Source organism: Pteropus alecto, unplaced genomic scaffold, assembly GCF_000325575.1.
Source record: "Pteropus alecto unplaced genomic scaffold, ASM32557v1 scaffold5, whole genome shotgun sequence".
Lineage (NCBI taxonomy): Eukaryota > Metazoa > Chordata > Mammalia > Chiroptera > Pteropodidae > Pteropus > Pteropus alecto.
In genome coordinates, this window is record NW_006441953.1 from 30,072,246 (window position 1) to 30,089,876 (window position 17,631).

Sequence of the window (17,631 nt, forward strand, 5' to 3'; positions counted from 1 at the left end):
ACCCAGCATCAGAGCTCAGCCGGAGCGGCCAGGCAGCTCGTGGGCATTTCGGGCACCCCCAGAGCTCATGGGGCGCTCAGGCTGGGCTGGATCCGGGGCCAGAACTCTAGGCTGTAGGGGCCCGAGGAACGTCACGGTCAGAATCAGGAGGAGTTCTTTTTCTAAAAAGTAGCATTTTTATCTGAAAACGAAAGGATACCCACCCGAGTTCTTGGCTCCCTGAAGTCATCAAGGCCACAGAATGAATGCTAGTGAGAAAAACAAGAAAAGGAACAAAAACTATAAAATAAGACCAAAAAAAATGAGGGGGAAAGAGAAAAGGAAAAAAGATGTAAGCCACGCAGCACGGAGCTCCACGACAGCATTTCACAGAAACGGCGGCGCGGGGCCCGGGTTTGGAAAGAGGAACGGGAAGTGAGCAGGCTTCGGGAGCTGACCTCGCCTGGGACAGCCCCGCCTCGGGGGTCGCGGGGTCACCCCCACCCGCTCCCCAAACACCTGGCTAATTCCGAGTGATTTACACCTTGGACCAGGACCTTATTTACGAGGCTGAGATGTGGCTTTCCTGGGGGACCTGGCCAGGACAGGGTATATAAGGGAAGGGCCCTCTGACGGCCTGGCTGGTGGCTCACGCCAAAGCGCCAGGCAGATTCCTGTCCCCGTCCCAGCTCACCCAGCTCACCCAGTCCGACCCGCGGACAAACAGGACCCCACCCCCTACGCCATCCTTGCCAGGGCTCCCCCATCCTAAAAGAGTCGCTACTTTAAATCTTTTCTGCCATTTGATTAGGCTACTTTAAGAAGAAAAAAAACAGTGAGGAAAAAAATGGGCTTAAAGAAAGGAGGGATTATGCTGTCAGCCTGGAAGGAATTGTTTGTTTGTTTGTTTGTTTTCCTTTTCTTAACTTATTCACGACTTAACCGTATTCAGAAAGAATTTCTGGTCATGAGGTGAAACATATCTAAACATCATGTGGGGCTTTTAGAAAGAATTTTTCTGTTTCCTTTTTTTCCCCTAAATAAGGAAATAGCTTCCCGATGTTATTTATTGAAGGGATTAACATCCAAACAGCCAGCCAACTTTTAAACAGGTTTTGCCATTATTGGCAGTTAGAGCTAGAAGAAGCCTATGGAATCCCCTAGTTCTTTCATTTTCTGAGGCCCAGGGAGGGGGAAGGACTTGTCAAGACCACCCCGTGGGGTGTGGCAGGGAAGGAGTCCCCGACCACTGACAGTGGTGGCCTGAGTTACCCCTCTCCCAGCACGGGCCAGTCACGCCCACGGGAAATGATGCTGGCACAGACGCATCGCAGAGCGCTTCTGGCCCTACAGGCCTCGGCAGGAGCCCGTCTGCCCTGCGTGCCGCCTGGGCGACTCCCTTCTGTGGCAAGAGGAGACAGACCTACCCACGACTGCTTTGAGAAAAGAGCGAGAAAGAGGATTCCGACATTTTCCGGTTATTCGACCCTGCGCTCGGCCTGTTCCCCCTGCTTTTAAAATTTTCATCAGCAAGAACTGTGGCAAGTTTTCAGTCGTTGTCCTATTTTGCCCTGTGACAAAAGCAGTAAAGCGGGCGGGGAGGCAGAGAGGGAGCCAGCCCACGTGCCACCGGCCCACCCCCCTTCTCTGGGCCTCGGTGCAGAATTTTCACACCCTCGACCTCACTTAATCCGCCCTAGGAGATGACGAGTGTCTTTCGCAGAGGCGGATGAGGACACCCAGGCCACCAGGAACGGAGGGAGACATCTCCCAGGGTCGCAAGACCCACCTGGGCCAAAGCCAGGAGTGGAGCCCGGACACATCTGCCTGCAAAACCAGGTTGTCCCTGAGAAATCCTTGAGTTGAATTGCACTTGAGATCCCCTTGGGTCCTCAGAACTGGATGGTTGGTGGGCGTGGATATCTGGCAGGTGGGGACCCTAGGAACTGGCTTAAACCGGAATTCCCACAGGGGCTTCCAGGTTGCTGGCAGGAGAGTGGGTCCCATGCATGTGCTGGGATCGTCCAGACTTGGCCCTCTGCTGCCCCCTGGAGGACACCGCCGGGTGTGCAGGCCCCGAGGCCCCGAGGCTCCAGGTGGAGATGGGACGGTGCCAGGAAGGTGATCTCACCTGCCAGCAGCTGACTCTCACCAGAGAAAGGAGAGGAAGCTTCTAAAGCTGGCCTAGCACCTGAGGAGCTGTCCTAGCTCACTGGGTGCCTTGTGTTTGACCCTCCAGGGCAGAGAGAGGCTGTTGTCCATCACCAGATAGCCCGGAAAGGGGCTCTCTGCTTGTCACCCTACTCTGTCGAAGGAACGAGTTGGCTTCCTCGCCCACGACACGTGCCTCGGACAACTGAGGGTCACAGATGCCTCCTCCTTGTTCCCCAAGTGATGCAGCCCGGGATCGCCTGACCACCGGCTGGTGTGCGTTGTCCCCCACCGACTCCCCAGGCGGGGTTACAGCCTTCACTTTGTGAGCTCCCCGCTCTGAGAGGAATCCATGGCCACCAGGCAGAGGTACAGGAAGTGGTAAGCGCCATGACAAAGATGCCACCCACATGGTCCTGAGCAGGATTCATTTGACCGCCGGGCCCAACAGTGTGTAGTAAGTGTCGGGGGGATGTCCCCGGAGAGCCCAGTTGTCCCTTCCCAGGGGTGGGATCACGGGCAAGTATTCGAATCTTTCTCGGGTTCGGTTTCCTCACCCATGAAATGGTAATAACATTTGTAGGGACAAACAGCGCTCGTGCCAACGTGTGACAGGCCAGCCTCACCTCCTTCTGGGAGGGACGAGACCTCTGGGAGCACACAATTGGCCTTTGGCGTACAGAGGTCACTGAAGGTGCATGAGTCCCTGCGAGAGAACCAATGTCTGTGGCCGGTTTGTCACTCAAAAACAGAGGGTCACCCCATCTTTCCCAGTGAGGCGGTGGCGGAGGGTTCAGGGAAGGTATTTCGTGAAAATAAAAGACATCTCCCCACACCCCACGGACAGAGTTGATCCCAGACTGCACATCTTCCCTCGAAAGGTGCTTGAAGCAGTCACTTGATTTTTGGATGTGCCGATTTGGGGGGATGGGGCAGACGATGGGGGGGCGGGGGGGTGCTGGAGACAGAGGCGGCACTTGGGGCATCACGAGCAGGCAGGAGATAAGATTCCCCGAAAACACCTCCAGAGAGCGGCCCGAACTCCAGCCTCCTACCTTTTCTTCTAGTTCCTTCAGGTGTCGCCTCTGGGCCTCCAGCTTATCCTCCAGCTCCCGGGTCCTCTGAAACACATTACGTTACGAATCAGAACTGAAACGTCCGCTTCCGAACCTGATTCTCCCCTGTTTGCCGCGGTGCAGCACAGAAGCCGTGGGCCTGCGAACTGGAAGTGGGCAGCTGGACGGACTCCAGCCGCGCATGGGCCCGAATCGCCATCGCCCGAACCGAGAGCAAGAGCCACTCCCTCGGGTCCCCAGAGGAACTGCGTCCGACCTCACTCACTAAAGACTGATTCTGTCTATGCCTGAACTGTGTGGAAATAGGATTATGCAGTGTGTGCTCTTCGGATGGGATCCCTGTAAAACGTAAACATCGAGTCTAGACCAAGACGCGGAAGCACCCCGGGCGGGACCACGGTGTTGACGTGGCTCCGAATCACGTGCTCTTATTTAGCTGGGCCCTGGGGGCTGGGGCGAGGGAGCAAACGCCAGCAGGATGCGTCACTGCAGCATCCGCCCGACTCTCCCGCTGGCACTAAGTACTAGGACCACTCGCCGTCCTGGTGGACCTGGGCGTTCCTGAAGATCCAGGGTTGCAGGAAACCCCTCGGTCCTGGGCACACCAGGACAGCTGGTCGCCCTGTCTGGCACTGCGCCTGCCGAATGTCCCTTGGAGTGGTCGTTCACCCTCCCTCGGTGGCTCATTAACCTGTTCCTTCCAGTTGCACACGGCATCCCACCTAGGGGGCCCACAGGTACAACCTCCTCCAGGTTGTCATACGTCCAGTAGCACATCATCACCCTTCGAGTGCAGGTACCCACAGACAACTGCCCAGCCAGCTGCAGCCTTGCCGGGCCTGACTGCAGATGCAGCCTCATGCATGGAGGTCAGTCTGAATAAGCAGGTGGCTTGCACAGACCCTTCACCAGGCAGAGAAGCCCTCTGTGCTTTCCGTAGGGCAGGGGTGCTCAGGTCTGTGTCACTCGAGGGGCTTGCTACATGGCCGGCCCCCCGCCAGAGTTTCTGACCCAGCCATTCTGGGAGTGGAGCCTGAGAACCTCACTGGGAAAGTTCCAGGCGGTACAGATGTTGCCGGTCCAGGGACCCCACTTTGACAAGCACCCCTATGGGCACATTAACCCACTCAGCAAATATGGCTCAGTATGCCCAGGGCCTGTGGAGGACCTGGGAGAGACAGAGTACCCCAGAGTAGCCCCGCCCCCCAGAGTCTGTGGTCCAATCAGGTTCCGACGGTGGCCACATACAAACACATAGATGGTGCACCAGGTGGATACAAGTGTCATGGAGAGAATCTAGCAGGGGTAGGGACGGGGACAGGGTGCTCTCTCGTCCAGAAGCTCAGGGAAGGTCGCACTTGAGCAGGGAGGTGGCGAGAAGGGTGAGGCATTGAGCCAAGGGTTAGGGGAGCCCAGAGGTGGCACAGAACTCAGCCCAGGACTCGTGGCGGGAGGCGGTGAGCAGAGGCCAGAACTCAGGGGTTTCACAGGGAGTCAGTAAAGGTTTTGAAGCAGAGACATGATGAGATTTTGATTTTAGAAAGATCAATGGCAGCAAAATGGGGTGGATTGGCATGAAAGAGTATGGTCTCAGTGTGGCACCTTGGGCAAGTTATTCTGCCTCTCCAGCCCCGGCTTCCTTATCTGCAAATTGGAGATAATCGTGTTGGCCACATCTGAGGATTTATCGCATGAATCTACATGAGAAGCTTAGAGCAGAGTTGGCGCAGAGCACGTACTCTACGAAAGATTAGGAAACCAGCAATTTCCGGTTCTCTTCCACCTGAAGGAAGCTGTGTGTCACCTGAATCTGACCGTGACCAGCCCCCAGGGGTCCCCTTGCCAGGTGGGGAGGCAGGGAGCATCTAAGAATGAGCACAGAATTCAGCTTGACCCTGGCTTGGATCCTGGGCCTCAAACTTACCAGCTGGCGGACTCTGGGGAGTTACATAATCTCTCTCCGCCTGAACCCCACTTCTGTAGTATCTGCACAGTGACCCCGTGACCCTGAGCGTGAGAAAGGGACCTGGGTGTTTTATAAACAACTACAGCTCCAGGACTGTAGGAGCGAGGACGATGCTTTACAGCTTTCGGAGGATCGGCGAAACCCCCCAGGAACAACGGCTGGGCTTTAACACTCAGCTGAGAAGCGGGGCTCCTGCGAGTCTTTCCTGGCATCCCTCTCAGCTAATAACCGGGGTCCGTCTCGCGCCAGCCGACGGGAGGCCGGAGGGAGCAGTGGCTGAGTTTCCTCATCTGACGACCTGATTCACGCCCCAGCTCTGCCGCTTCCTGGCTGTGCGACCTCGGGCAAGCTGCTTACCCTCTCTGAGCCTCGCTCCTCACCCGGGAAATGGCACTGATGGTGCCCACTGAGAGGTCGGGGTGACTCCACTGAAACAACTTTTGCGGAGCCGCTTCTGTGTACAGCACCTGTCTGTCCCCCCGCACTGGAAAAGAGGCTTTATGGGGCCGATGGTTTTGTCCCTAGCACCTGGAACAGTGCTCAGTAAGTAGGCATTAGAAAAATGACAAACAAAAATGGCGTGACATCAAACAGAAGCTTGAAAGAGGGGTGGATGATGGGCCCGCAGGGCCAGGGTATCAGGCCGAGCGACACGGACTTTATCCCGTGGGCCGGGGAGGGTCTCTGGGGAAGGGCGATGCGAGCTGTGTGCATCAGGAAAGCTTCTCCCCGTGCGGGGGCTGGACGAATGGGCAGGGAGAGAGCCGGTGGGGCAGGCACTGCAATTGCCTGTGGTCCCAGCAGATGTCTCTGCAGGCGAGCTGGTGGCGGGAATTAGAGGAGGCAGGACGAGGGAGGCGGAGGGGCCGGGAGGTGGCCGCACCTGCTGGGCCTGCTGCAGCAGCTCCAGGCGCGAACGCAGGATCTGGCTGTCGAACTCGCGGCTCTGCCTCAGGATCTGCCGGCGCACCTTCTCCACGGCGGCCTGCAGGTCCTCCCGCTGGTCCTCGCTCAGCGCCTCGCTGGCCCTCCCGCCCGGCTCCTGCTGCAGCGCGTTGTACAGCGTGGCCTCCAGCTCCTGGATTTTCTGAGCGGCCCAAATCACACAGACAGGGGAAAGTTGCAAATGGGTGCATGGTAACGGCCAGGACCCCGCAGCCGAGGGAGGCAGAGCTCGGGGTGGCGAGGGGCGCCGTGCAGGGGCCGAGGGGGGCAGGGGTGGGGGTGAGGGAGCCCCTCCCAGCCCCACCCACACACTTTCGAGAATGTGTCAGTTCAAGGGCAATAAGAGCAAACGATCACAGCCACCCCTTAGAATGCGTCATTCGGGGAGGTCTGATGCAGAGGGTTCTTATCTTCTTCTTGGTTCCGATTTTCTCCCCCAACTTGGGAACAGTTTCCCCCTTATCATGGGAGCCGACTGGAAATATGTCTCAAATTGCTCACATTTGGTTTTCTGCTAGCTAGTCAGGAGGGCAATTTAACCCAAAGCAAAGAGTGACAATGTTCTGATTGTCCCCTCCCCCTGAAAAAGCAAGACACGCTTTGTTAGCAAAGCGAGCGAGAGGTTTGTGGCCAGCCAGGGGACTCTTGTGAAAGAAGAGGTTCTTGCTTTCCAACCTCACAGCAGGACACTTAAATTCGGTTACCTTACAGGACTATTAAGGGACAGAAAAGAGAATCACCTCCTCCTCTGGCTCCCTAAATCCCCACCACACCCCTGCGCAAGGCACAGCTCCTTCTCATCCCGAGATGGCGCAGACCAGTCACCAGTTTGGGTGGACACTGACGAGAAGAGGCGAGAGGTGGTTTGGGGCAGGGGGTCGACGCGGGGAGCCCCTTGCTGCTGCGTGGCCACCGGCTCGCCCAGCTTCCTCCAGCCTCTGCACAGCGGCTCACTCCCTGGAGGGTTCCCGGTGCTTCAGGCAGGGCTAATGCCAACCAGCACCTCTACAGACCTAGCAGTCGCCCCTGGGAAATCGGCAGGTGGGACTCTGTCCACTGGTATGGCAGAGGTGTCCCCACGCGGCTCCACATGGGGCGGGGGCTTGCCTGTGCCTGCTGGCTCAGCCCATCTAGCAGCCGAGCTCCTTGGAGACCCCCATGTCGTCAGCTTCCAGCTGAGACCCCACCGCTCAATTCCAGAAGCTCCACTGTGGGCCTGCCCCATCTCATCCGCCCCTCACTCAGCTCGGTGACAACGGGACGCAGGTGTGTACCTGCCACGCTCACTACTGCCCAGGAACACTTGTGTCCCTGACTGCACAAATCAGCCTAGCATAGCTTCAGGGACCTGGTCTTATCACGTCCCCGAAACCCCGCTACAGGCCTCGGAATGGTCTTTGGGTTTGAATGCAACTTCTACTCAGCGGCAGAATCAGCACTCAGAGAGGCCCCCACAGAACCGGGACTCTGAGGGTCCCCCGGGGCCTTTCTGCACATGGCATTTCGACAACAGAGGGCAGACGCCGAGGTTTGAGAAACACCTGTCTTACATGATGTCCCTTGAGAAGAGGGTCTCGCGATCCAGTGACCTGCTGAGCTGCACGTGAGTCTGGCCCATCCTGGTGCATATTAAGGACTTGAAAAGGCCTTCGGAGTTTTCCAGACTTATTCTATTGCAGCTCCCCACCCTCCCCCGCCTTTGCAGCCTGAAGTTCCCGTACCAGCTCCTAAAATCTTACTCTTCAGAAGAGCAGGGCGTGGCATGACACAAACGGCCTACAGCACGGGGTGGGGGGGGGAAGGCGTTTGGGAAATGACCAAGACTGGACAGAGTTAGGGAAAAGCCGAAAACGCGAAAGCAGGCGAGACAAGGAGGGGCACGTTTGGGTCTCCCCGAAACCCTCATAACACCGCGCGCCCAGAAGTAAGAGCTGAGAGGGAAGATGCACATCTCTTCTGACCTGCATCTCGGCCGCCCAGCCCGCGGCCCGGAGGCCTGGACACGAAGGGCCACGGTCACACCCCGCAGCTCCCGTCTGTGCCAAGCCCAGGCTGCCTGTCCTGTCTCCCTGGAGACAGACGCTCACAGAAACTGGGGCTCGAACGCGAATTTTCGGTTATTGCTGGATTCCTTATGTACAAACCCGTTTTGTAAAACAACCTTAACTACGAGTGATCTGGGCAAAGACTATGCTGCTTCTTCCCGCAAGGAGCCACCTTGAACTCTAAATTCCCTCTGCCGTGGGGATGTCCCACTATGTCATTATCTCTCCCCGCCCCAAGAGAGAATTCCCCCCCGTGCCAGGAGCACTCGGCTTTGAGTGTCCTCGAAGCCATGTGACATGGGAACCGGGATATGGTCATTTACGGTTGTCACCAGGACGCCCAGGACGAGTTGTGTGGTCCATGCACAATATTGCAGAGGCCCTTATGACACATAATTCTGGTCCTGGTGCCACCTGGCCCGCTCACCGCTTTACCTCCGTGTTCCACTGTGACTGTCTCTCCTTCCTATTTATAGAAATACTTGCATAAGGGTTTGAAGCATAAATAAATATTTAAGCACAAACGAACAGGGGAAGACGGCGCCTTTTCTTCATCTGAAATGACTGGCAGCATCGAACGAGCATGTCTAAAGAAACCATCAAGCTAACCAGCTGATTTTGAAAATCACGAGCAATGTGGAAAAAGCAATGATTTATCTGTACGGTCAGCCTCTCGCAGCGTGGAAACGGGTGTCTATCGGTCCCACGCAGCGGGCCGAGGACCCTAACGCCGTGTCAGCCCCGAAGGAACATGCGACCTCTGATGTCGCGTCTAAGAAGCCACAGTGTCCACCCCACTCGGTCCTACCAGGTGAGCCTGGTCCAGCGCCTGCTTCCTGTAGTCGAGCTCCTCCTCCAGGTAGCCCTTCTGCCGGCTGAACAGATCCTGAAAAAGCAGGCGGCCAAGATCAAGATCGGCATGGGAACCACGCCATGTGGCTCTGCTAGAGTGACTGTCCCCCCCGAGCGAGGGATGCCAGGAGCAGAGGGCTGGGGGGTGTCTGCCCCGCTTGCTCCCCCGTGTGAATCCCCCAGCAGGAGGCTCACAGCCCCAGGAGCCTCGCTCAAGCCTGTCCCAACTCCTCCCAGTGACCTTCCTCGTGGGCGTCTGACTGCAGCAAAGGGACGCCACGGCCCCCCAACCTGGATCCCAAACCTGGATTGTTCCTCCCGCCACGGCCTGGTGGCCCCAGGGGACCATCAAGGTAGTTCCCCAATGAGGCTCGCCCTTCCCACACGAACAGCGGCACCCACCTCCCCATCAGTCCTTCTGCCCTACACTACTCCCCACCCTGCCCTCCAGGCCACTCTTCCCGTCCTGTCCCCCCAAGAACCATCTCTCCAGATCTCAAATCTCCATCACTGATTTGAGGGTTTCGGCGTTAGAGCTCATCTATTGCAGCCACTTGATTTTATAGATGAAGAGACAGAGGGTCATAGTGAACCAGTGCCTGGCCCTAGATGCCGAGTTCACTGGTCATCACAGGTGGGACTAAGAACCCAGGCCTCGGGACTCCATCCCAAGGCCCTTTCCACACCACGCACTGCCCAAGGCCTTATGCTATGCCTTCCGCCTCCTCCCTTCACCTCTCATTTCTACTTAGAAAACTCAGACTGGTCTTTGAAAGCTCAACGGCCACCTCGTCTAACAGACCTCACCTGGCTCCCTCCCGTGTGCCCATCAGGTACTCGCGTGTGCCGAGCACTGTGCCAAAACGGGCTGTGTATCGGGCGTCTCTCATCCCTATAGCCCAGAGAAATGGAGACTGGAACCCCACTTATTGATAAGAAAACTCAGGTCCATCTTTCCCAGTGCATCTTTCCCAGGCCCTCACGGCCAATAAGGGGGACACTGAAGATCGGAGCCCCATCTGTGTCTGCAGAGCCACTGGGCCAAGCGCCATGTACAGCCAATGGACCTCTCCTGACGTCACGCCACACAGTGGCTGTCGCTCACGAGCACACGCCCCCTGGGCTTGCAAGCGGCTCCTCGTGCCAGGGGCCCGGCTCACTGGGTACCGAGCTGCTAGTAGCAGAGGCTTCCAAAGGATGTAGTGAGTGAATGATGGAGCGAATGAATAACAATCACCCAGAACAGCCCTAGGGCCAAAGCAACAGAAATGCATGCAAATAAATAATGCGAGCACACGCGCAGCCTTCCCGCAGAACCAACCGCCTGACCTCCTTGAGCCCCCTCCCTCCCAGGCCCAGGCGTTTACCTTCTCCTTCTCCAGGTCCAGCATCTTCTGAGTGAGGGCCGCCTCTGTCCCTTCTATTTGCTTCAGCCACTGGAAAAGAACAGGGCACAGCAATGAGAACCAGCGCCAGCTGGGGCTTCCGCCACGGCCGAGCGTGCAGGGGACCCCCTACGTGGGACTCCCGGCTCCGAGGGGGGCCCCGTCACATCCCGGGGCGGCCCTTGAAATGGAGATTCTACGTCTGTACAGATGTGTCGGCTGTGACAGCTGTTTGCTCAGGGATCAGCTGGGTCACGGATGCACACATGTGTGCGTGTTCCTGTGGGCAGCGTGGGCGTGTGTGCCCAGGCAAGCCTGTGTGTACCGGGGCAGTGGGCACGTGCGGCGTGGGGGCCTGACCCAGCGTACGGCAGACTCGAGCGAGCACAGAAGGCCACACGTGTGAGCGTCTGGGACTCTGCAGCTGGGCGCTGAGCGTCACGGAGGTGCCCTGCCCAGCACTGTGCTGGCGGCTTCACACCCGTGACCTCATCTGGCCCTCGCGCAGCCACCCTACGGAGTGGGCAGCATCGCCCCATCTTGCAGGTGAAGACATGCAGGCTGAGGTAAGTCACTTGCTCAAGGTCACACAGGTGGGGGAGCAGGGATTTTGAACCAGCCCACAGCACTGCCCTCTGCAGCAGCCCCCCTGCAGCCCCCCGGGGCGTATCTGAGCAGCCAGGTGGGTGCACGATGGGGTGCAGGCAAGAAAGGAGGCCTGGCCGTGCAGGGGGGCACAGGGCTCAGGGCCTGAGGGGTAATGGCAGGTGGGCGGCTGTTCCCAGGGGTAGGTATTTAGGTGAGACCTTGTTAGGAGCCCGCCTGACAGAGAGAAGAAATCCCCATAACCAGGCGCCCCGGCCTTGGGGGATGAGCGGGAGTCCGGGCTGGACAAGGCAGGAATGAGTGCACTTGACCTCGCTGTCGCTAAGCTGACAGACCACCCGCTGCCTCCCCGCAGACAGCGCCCAGCCCCCTCACGGCCATGGCTGCCTCCTCCTCCTCCTCCTCCTCCGCCCAGAACTCTTGGTGCCCTAGGAGCCCTGCCCTGGCCTCCCGGCTCTCGCTCTGTGCTCCCTAAAATGCCTCCCCAGGACAGAGCTGCCCCACCACAGCCCTGCACCCCCCTCCGCTTCCATGCCTCCCCACCCCTCTGCCGAGAAGAACCCCCACACCACCCAAACCAGGGGGCTGGGAGCAGCCTTGGCCCTGCCCTTCCCCTCACTTCCCCCCTCCCGTTCATCAGACCCACCCACCGGGCTCCCTTCCACCTCTACCACCCAGCTCGGGCCCCCTCTCAGCCCCCGGGCTCACGTCTGACCCCGAAGTTCTCTCAAAATCACGCATCCACTGGTGGAAGGTCCTGCTCCGGCTGAAAGCCCACAAGGATATCCCCATCGGCCCTGACGTCTGGCCCACGAACGAGCCAAGCCTCCTCCCCCCGGGGCCTTTGCACGTGCTGCTCTCCCTGCCGGGAGCATCGCCGCCTCTCCCAACCCCAGCCTCAGCCCCAGGCCTCAGCCAGCTAACAACTTCTGGGCCTGAGTTAGCTGCCGCCTCCTCCGGGAAGCCTGCCCTGCTCCGAGTCCGTGGGATCAGGTGTCCCGCGTCATCCTGTGACTGTCTGTCACAGCACTTGCCTGACCGCCATTGTCTGCTTCCCTCCCACACTACCCGCGAAGCTGGGGACCACGTGGGACACTTTCTGTCCCATGTCCTTACCCAGCACAGGGCCTGGCAGGAAGCAGATACCTAAGCAACATTTGCTGGACAGAGGGGGATGTGGTGGTGCAGAGGGCTGGGGGCGGGGGGAGGCGGGGTGCTGGCCCCACAGAGGGAACAAGACTAGATGAAGCTGGGTCGCGGCTGCCTCCTCACGTCAGAGTCAGCCCGGCCCCGGGACCCCACGGCCCGCAGCAGAAGCCGTGCCCACCGCCCTGCGTCACCGCCTGAGGATGCACAGCACCTTAGAAACGGGTGACGGGGGTGGGCAGGGGGGGATATTTTTCTTTCAATATCCTGATGTAAGCAGTCATAAAATGGATAAAATTAAAATGGGACAAATCCAGTTTTAAGTTGCTATGACAAGCGACTCTTGGGACAGGTTTTATAGAACACAGAGTCAGGTTTTTCCTTATTTCAAGAAAAGAATGATTTTAAGTGCGTAATATGCATGTAAAGAAACACCTTGACAAATCCTTGTCAGCAGCGGGCAGTGGACGAGGACAGACACGGGGACGGGGAGCATAGGGCACGGGGTCATAGATGCCCATCGAAGAGTCAGCCCACATCTCCTGGGCCTCACTCTTGGGGTGAGAACCTGCCAGCTCACATTCTACATCACCCTCCAGCATCGGGGGTCTGGGAACGGGGACCCCTGCCTCCCCCACACCCTCAGGGGAGAGGCGGGTCAGCCCACGGGGCCTGGGGACAGGAGGACTTTCTGTGGGAAGCATAGTAGGGGCACCCTCACCCCAGAGCTGGGGTGGGGGCTCCCTCCTCTACACCCAGCTCACCCTTCAGAGAAGGGTCCCAAGGCGCCGACTCCAAGCCAGCTGCTAGGAGGTTTCAATGTGGCCGATGCCCGAGCCCCACTCTCTGACCCGCTGTTACCGGCGAGCACACGGAATTTTGAAAACTTCCGTCTCTCTGGCTGGTTTTGAACTTGAAGGAGATGTGTGACTCGCCGTCACCTGTAAACCCTCTGGTGTCTTGTGTTAGGGCTTCTTCACCGGGCCTGTGTGGCATTGGAGGGCGGGAGAGCAAGGCGTGGGCCCTGACTTTGGCCTCTGCTAGCCCGAGGCGGGGTCCGGGGTGCTGAGACAGAACAGGCCCCCCCAGATGGTGGTGGGCCGAGGGCGAGCACCCAGGGCAGGATGCCATTTGCCACCAGGTCACCCGGGAACATCGTGTGACATTCCTAGTGAGAGTGGCGTTTCACCTACAAGCTACGAAAGCAGCTCTGTGCGTCTAGCTGGAAACCGAAGTTGCCCTGCGCTTGGTCAGACACTGGAGGGGTGACGGCTTTTTAAATGCGGTGTGTCTGGTTGAGAGGGGCCAGGGGCGGGGGCCCCTGACTTCCCTGCCAGCTCGTCTTCAGCGCTCACCGGCTCCAGGGTGACGACACGTCCCGGTTTGCTGGGGACTGTCCCGTTTCGGCACTGAAATTCCCACGTCACAGGGAAACCCTCGGTCCCATGCAAACCCGCTGGGGAGTCACCTGGCTGCCCTGCCAGTGCTCTCAGCCCATCCCGCCGCCCCACTTTCCTTTCGGGGTACTCTCAGCACCCACATTCTCTCCGAGGGAGAGACACACAGCGACTTCCAAATATCTGACCTTCATTCGCACACGCACACAGCAATGCTCGCGTTCCCCAAGAAAAGGAGAAAACACTGGTCTAAGTGCAGTCCCCCCAAACTGTCACAAACGGGGCCCTGGGCCCCTCCCACCCGGCGGGCAGGCCCCCCTAACCTAGGCCCCGGCACCAGCCCCGCTCCCGCCCGCCCTGTGGGATTGTGGGAGGAGCAGGCAGGCGAGGGAGGCTGGCATGACTCATCTTCAGGGAACAGCGTGGCGCCAGGCTGACCGGCTTGGCAGGGCTGTAGGGGTTGGTGGCAGACGGCAGCAGCTGGAAGGGGCTAGAGAAAGTGGGTCCTGGGTTGACAGGGACATAGCAGGCAGCAGACGGGTACCAGGCAAGTCCCATTTCCTCAGCTGTACAAGGGGGATGTGTCCCCAGCCTCACATGGCTGCTGAGCCCAAAGGGTCTACGGCTGTGGAACATCCGCCAGCCCATCAGGAAGGGCCCAGAATGGGGATTTCCAGCGAGGCTGTGAACTTCCCACACTCCGACATCCTCCAAGGAGACCCTGGGGGTTGGAGAGAGGAAGGCCCCCCATATCCACTGACCGAGCCCCACCTCAAACCAGCCACCCCAAGTCACTGCTGGCTCCTGCCCTCTGTTCGCCATCGATAAGCACTGCACGGGCACCGCCGGGACCCACTCTCGGCCCCCGGTGCTCAGTGGCAATGCTCGGTTCTGCTCAAACACACCACGTCCCAGGGTCCCCACACTAACCCTGCCGGGCGTGCGGCTCTCAGCGGTGGCTCAGGGAGATGCCCCGCGAGAGGCCCTGCAGCTGGCGAGTGGGCGGAGAGTCAACCCAGAAGAGCCCTCCCTGAGGGCGAGCAGGGACCTGGGGGGTCGCCATGGCCACACCCTCAGACGCCATGGCCACACCCTCAGACGCCATGGCCACACCCTCAGACGCCATGGCCACACCCTCAGACGCCATGGCCACACCCTCAGACGCCATGGCCACACCCTCAGACGCCATGGCCACACCCTCAGACGCCATGGCCACACCCTCAGACGCCATGGCCACACCCTCAGACGCCATGGCCACACCCTCAGACGCCATGGCCACACCCTCAGACGCGCTGGGGGCTAGACTCTCGTTGAATAAATGGAGTTGTATTTACTCAGCACTTTATGTAACAATCCCCAGCGCACCTTACAGGAGACAAGACAGTCACCTGCGGCTTTGTTGGTGGGAGAGACGGTTACTGGCTCCTGCACGGCTACCTGGCAACCCGTACCTCGCGGGGCCCCCAGGCAGCCAGGTGAGTCGTCATCATCCCCGTTCATCTGAGGACGCAGACTTGGCCAGGTGAGTGACCCGGGAGTTGCCACCTACCACCTGTGTGACCTCGGGCAAGGCTTTGCCACAGTCTGTGACCAATATTTAGTGCCCTTTATTTGACTGGGGAAGATGGACAGGTGGCCAGGGGAGAAACTATATTTTAAACACTCTTCCAAAGATTCCAAAAGGAATCTGGTTAAGGTCATTAAGACCTCATCATCTCATCAGCGTAAAAATGGCACTTTACAGTTGAACTCATGTGCTTTGAAAGGAGAAGAGTTATAGAGAGGCCCACGTGACAAGTTGCATATAACTAAGATATCCTAAACTACTGTAAAAGGCAAATGATCCAGGAATGTATCTTTAACAAATATGGCAAAAAGTTATTATCTTTAATACGTCAAGCACGCAGAGCAGAAACACCATAATTATGACAAATACACATTGAAATGAATGAATAATGAACAAACCCAATGGAAAACTGTCAAAAGAAATGTAATTACAATTCACGAGGAAGAAGAAAATGGATAATAGACGACCAACACTCAATATCACTAGCACGCAAATAAGTGAAAACCAGAACAATGGCGTCATGATTGTGGCCCGTGTGATCGGCAGAGTTCCTTAGTGGTAACTTAGTGCCATGCTGGACAAGAGGCCAGCGTGCGGTGACACCCGGGCAGTAGGGGAACTGGTACCACTTCCGGGAAGCGGTTCTGACAGTACGAAAGCTCTTACGATCTTCTTACCGATCGGCCCAGCGATTCCGCTTCTAGAACCTACCCTGCGGAAACGATTTAACATGTAGACAGAACCTTACAGGTAAAGCTGTTCACTGCTGCATGGGGGTAAATAGGAAAAAGGCGGAAACACCTTCACTACCTAACAGCAGAGGGAAGATTAAGTGACTCGCGGTGCGGCTGGACGGTGGGGTAACGGGGGCCATTCGATGACAGGGCAGGGAGGGGGCTCACGAAGCAGGATAAACACCGCAAGTCAAGTACAAGTTCAACTACGTCTGAAAAACGGGCGTGAGAAAAAAACCCTGGCAGGAAGCATGCGAGTGTCACAGCGGCTTCCTCGGTGGGCGGCTCCGCCCTCCTGCCCTCGGTCACCGACCCCCCCCACCCCGTGGGGAGACGAGGCGTGCACGTGCGCATGCAGACGCGGAGGACAGACCCACGCATGCGGCCGCGCGAAGCCAGACGCGGAGCACAGGTTCTCGGCGGGCGCCGGGCAGCCCGGCCGAGGAGACGGACGGGGCAGCGCTACCTTCTCACACAGGGCAAGCACGGTTCCGGCCTGGATAATCGCAACCTGTTCTTCATTTCTCAAATTCTAAAACACAAAAATGGGCACGGGCGTTGGACACCGGACCCCACAGACGGTTAGCGCTACACGACTGAGGGGGCCTCTCCGAGCGGCGTCCCCCGGGATCAGCCCCCACTTTCTAAAGGGGCCGGCCTCTAAGAGCAGAGGTGTCCTGTCTGAGGCCTGGCCCCCGGCTTGGGAACGCTGCAGGGAGTGGCACCAAGCCATTTAGAAACAAGGCCTCGTGCGAGCCAATCCTTTAGGAACCTCGAGGGATCCCACTTTCTCTCTGGCACCCTTTTTCATGCGTTTTACCCCGCATCGCTCACGGGCTACGAGGGTGCTCGGACTTCAGCCCCCACCTGTGATGCACGTGGACCCAGCCACCCCCAAGGGAACACGGCCATACAAAAGCCTTACGCTGCACGTAGTAGGTCTTTTAAACTAGGAGGAAAGTAAAACAAAACAGAGCACAGGCCACACAGAGTACACCCGAACCAACACAAGGACACGGGACCGGAACCGGCTGCTCATAGTTACCCCGTTATCGCCAAGGATATCTAATTTCTTCATAAGTTCAGAAATATTCACATCCTGGAAGAGATTTCCAACGTTCACTTTCGTGTGAGCTGACGGGACACGTCCTCTCTCCGCAGGGCACACACCCCTCCGCTCAGCTCGAAGGGCAGGGAGTGACTGAGCCGTCCCCCCGGGGAGCGAGGGGCAGAAGGCTGGCCGCTGCTGCTTCGGGCCACGTTTCACGTCAGCGCCAGCACAGCTTTCTAGAAAGGCCCGTGGCATGCGGTGGGTCAGAGGGCTGTGTCTGTGCCCACAGGCCCCGGCGGGCCTCCAGGCACAGGGCAAACCCACAGCCTTAGAACCACCGCAGCCGCCGGACCCAAAGCGCTCACTGCTCACTACACGTGGGGACCGCGCCGCCGAGCGTATCCGGTCTGACATCCCACCCACTTCTGCGGGCGGAAACTGCCATTCCGATCCCATCGATCTCATGACGAGGAGACAGGCTCAGGGCGGTTAGCGGTTACGGGCCAGAGCTCGGGGAGCAGTCGAGCCGGGGTCTCTATTCGAGGCTTCATCCCCAGTGTCTGCTCTTTTAACATGGGGACAGATGGAAGAACACTTGGTGACCCGCTGAAACAATGAACTATGACTTTCAAAACGGTGGGGGATGGGAGTGGGGGGTTATCTCATTAAACCGACTTCTGTCCCTGGCACAAGGACCCCGTCCCCCCTTCACGGGTGGGCCTGGCGCTGGA

The 17,631-nt window shown here is 58.4% G+C and overlaps 1 protein-coding gene across 3 annotated transcripts in view; it reads right to left on the bottom strand.

Moving 5' to 3' along the window:
- Positions 1–201: 201 nt before the first annotated feature.
- The window catches only part of JAKMIP1 (janus kinase and microtubule interacting protein 1), a 53,028-nt gene continuing 35,598 nt past the window's right edge, over positions 202–17,631 (bottom strand). For 2 of the 3 annotated variants that reach the window (XM_006919003.2, XM_006919002.2), the window contains 7 exons: positions 16,895–16,948; positions 16,316–16,381; positions 10,382–10,450; positions 8,971–9,048; positions 6,056–6,259; positions 3,186–3,251; positions 229–279 (listed from right to left, as the gene is read on the bottom strand). In XM_006919003.2, coding sequence (XP_006919065.1) covers positions 229–279; positions 3,186–3,251; positions 6,056–6,259; positions 8,971–9,048; positions 10,382–10,450; positions 16,316–16,381; positions 16,895–16,948 — 588 coding nt within the window. Of the gene's footprint in view, positions 280–3,185; positions 3,252–6,055; positions 6,260–8,970; positions 9,049–10,381; positions 10,451–16,315; positions 16,382–16,894; positions 16,949–17,631 lie in introns of all 3 variants that reach the window. The other variant, XM_006919001.1, reaches the window with a different exon arrangement.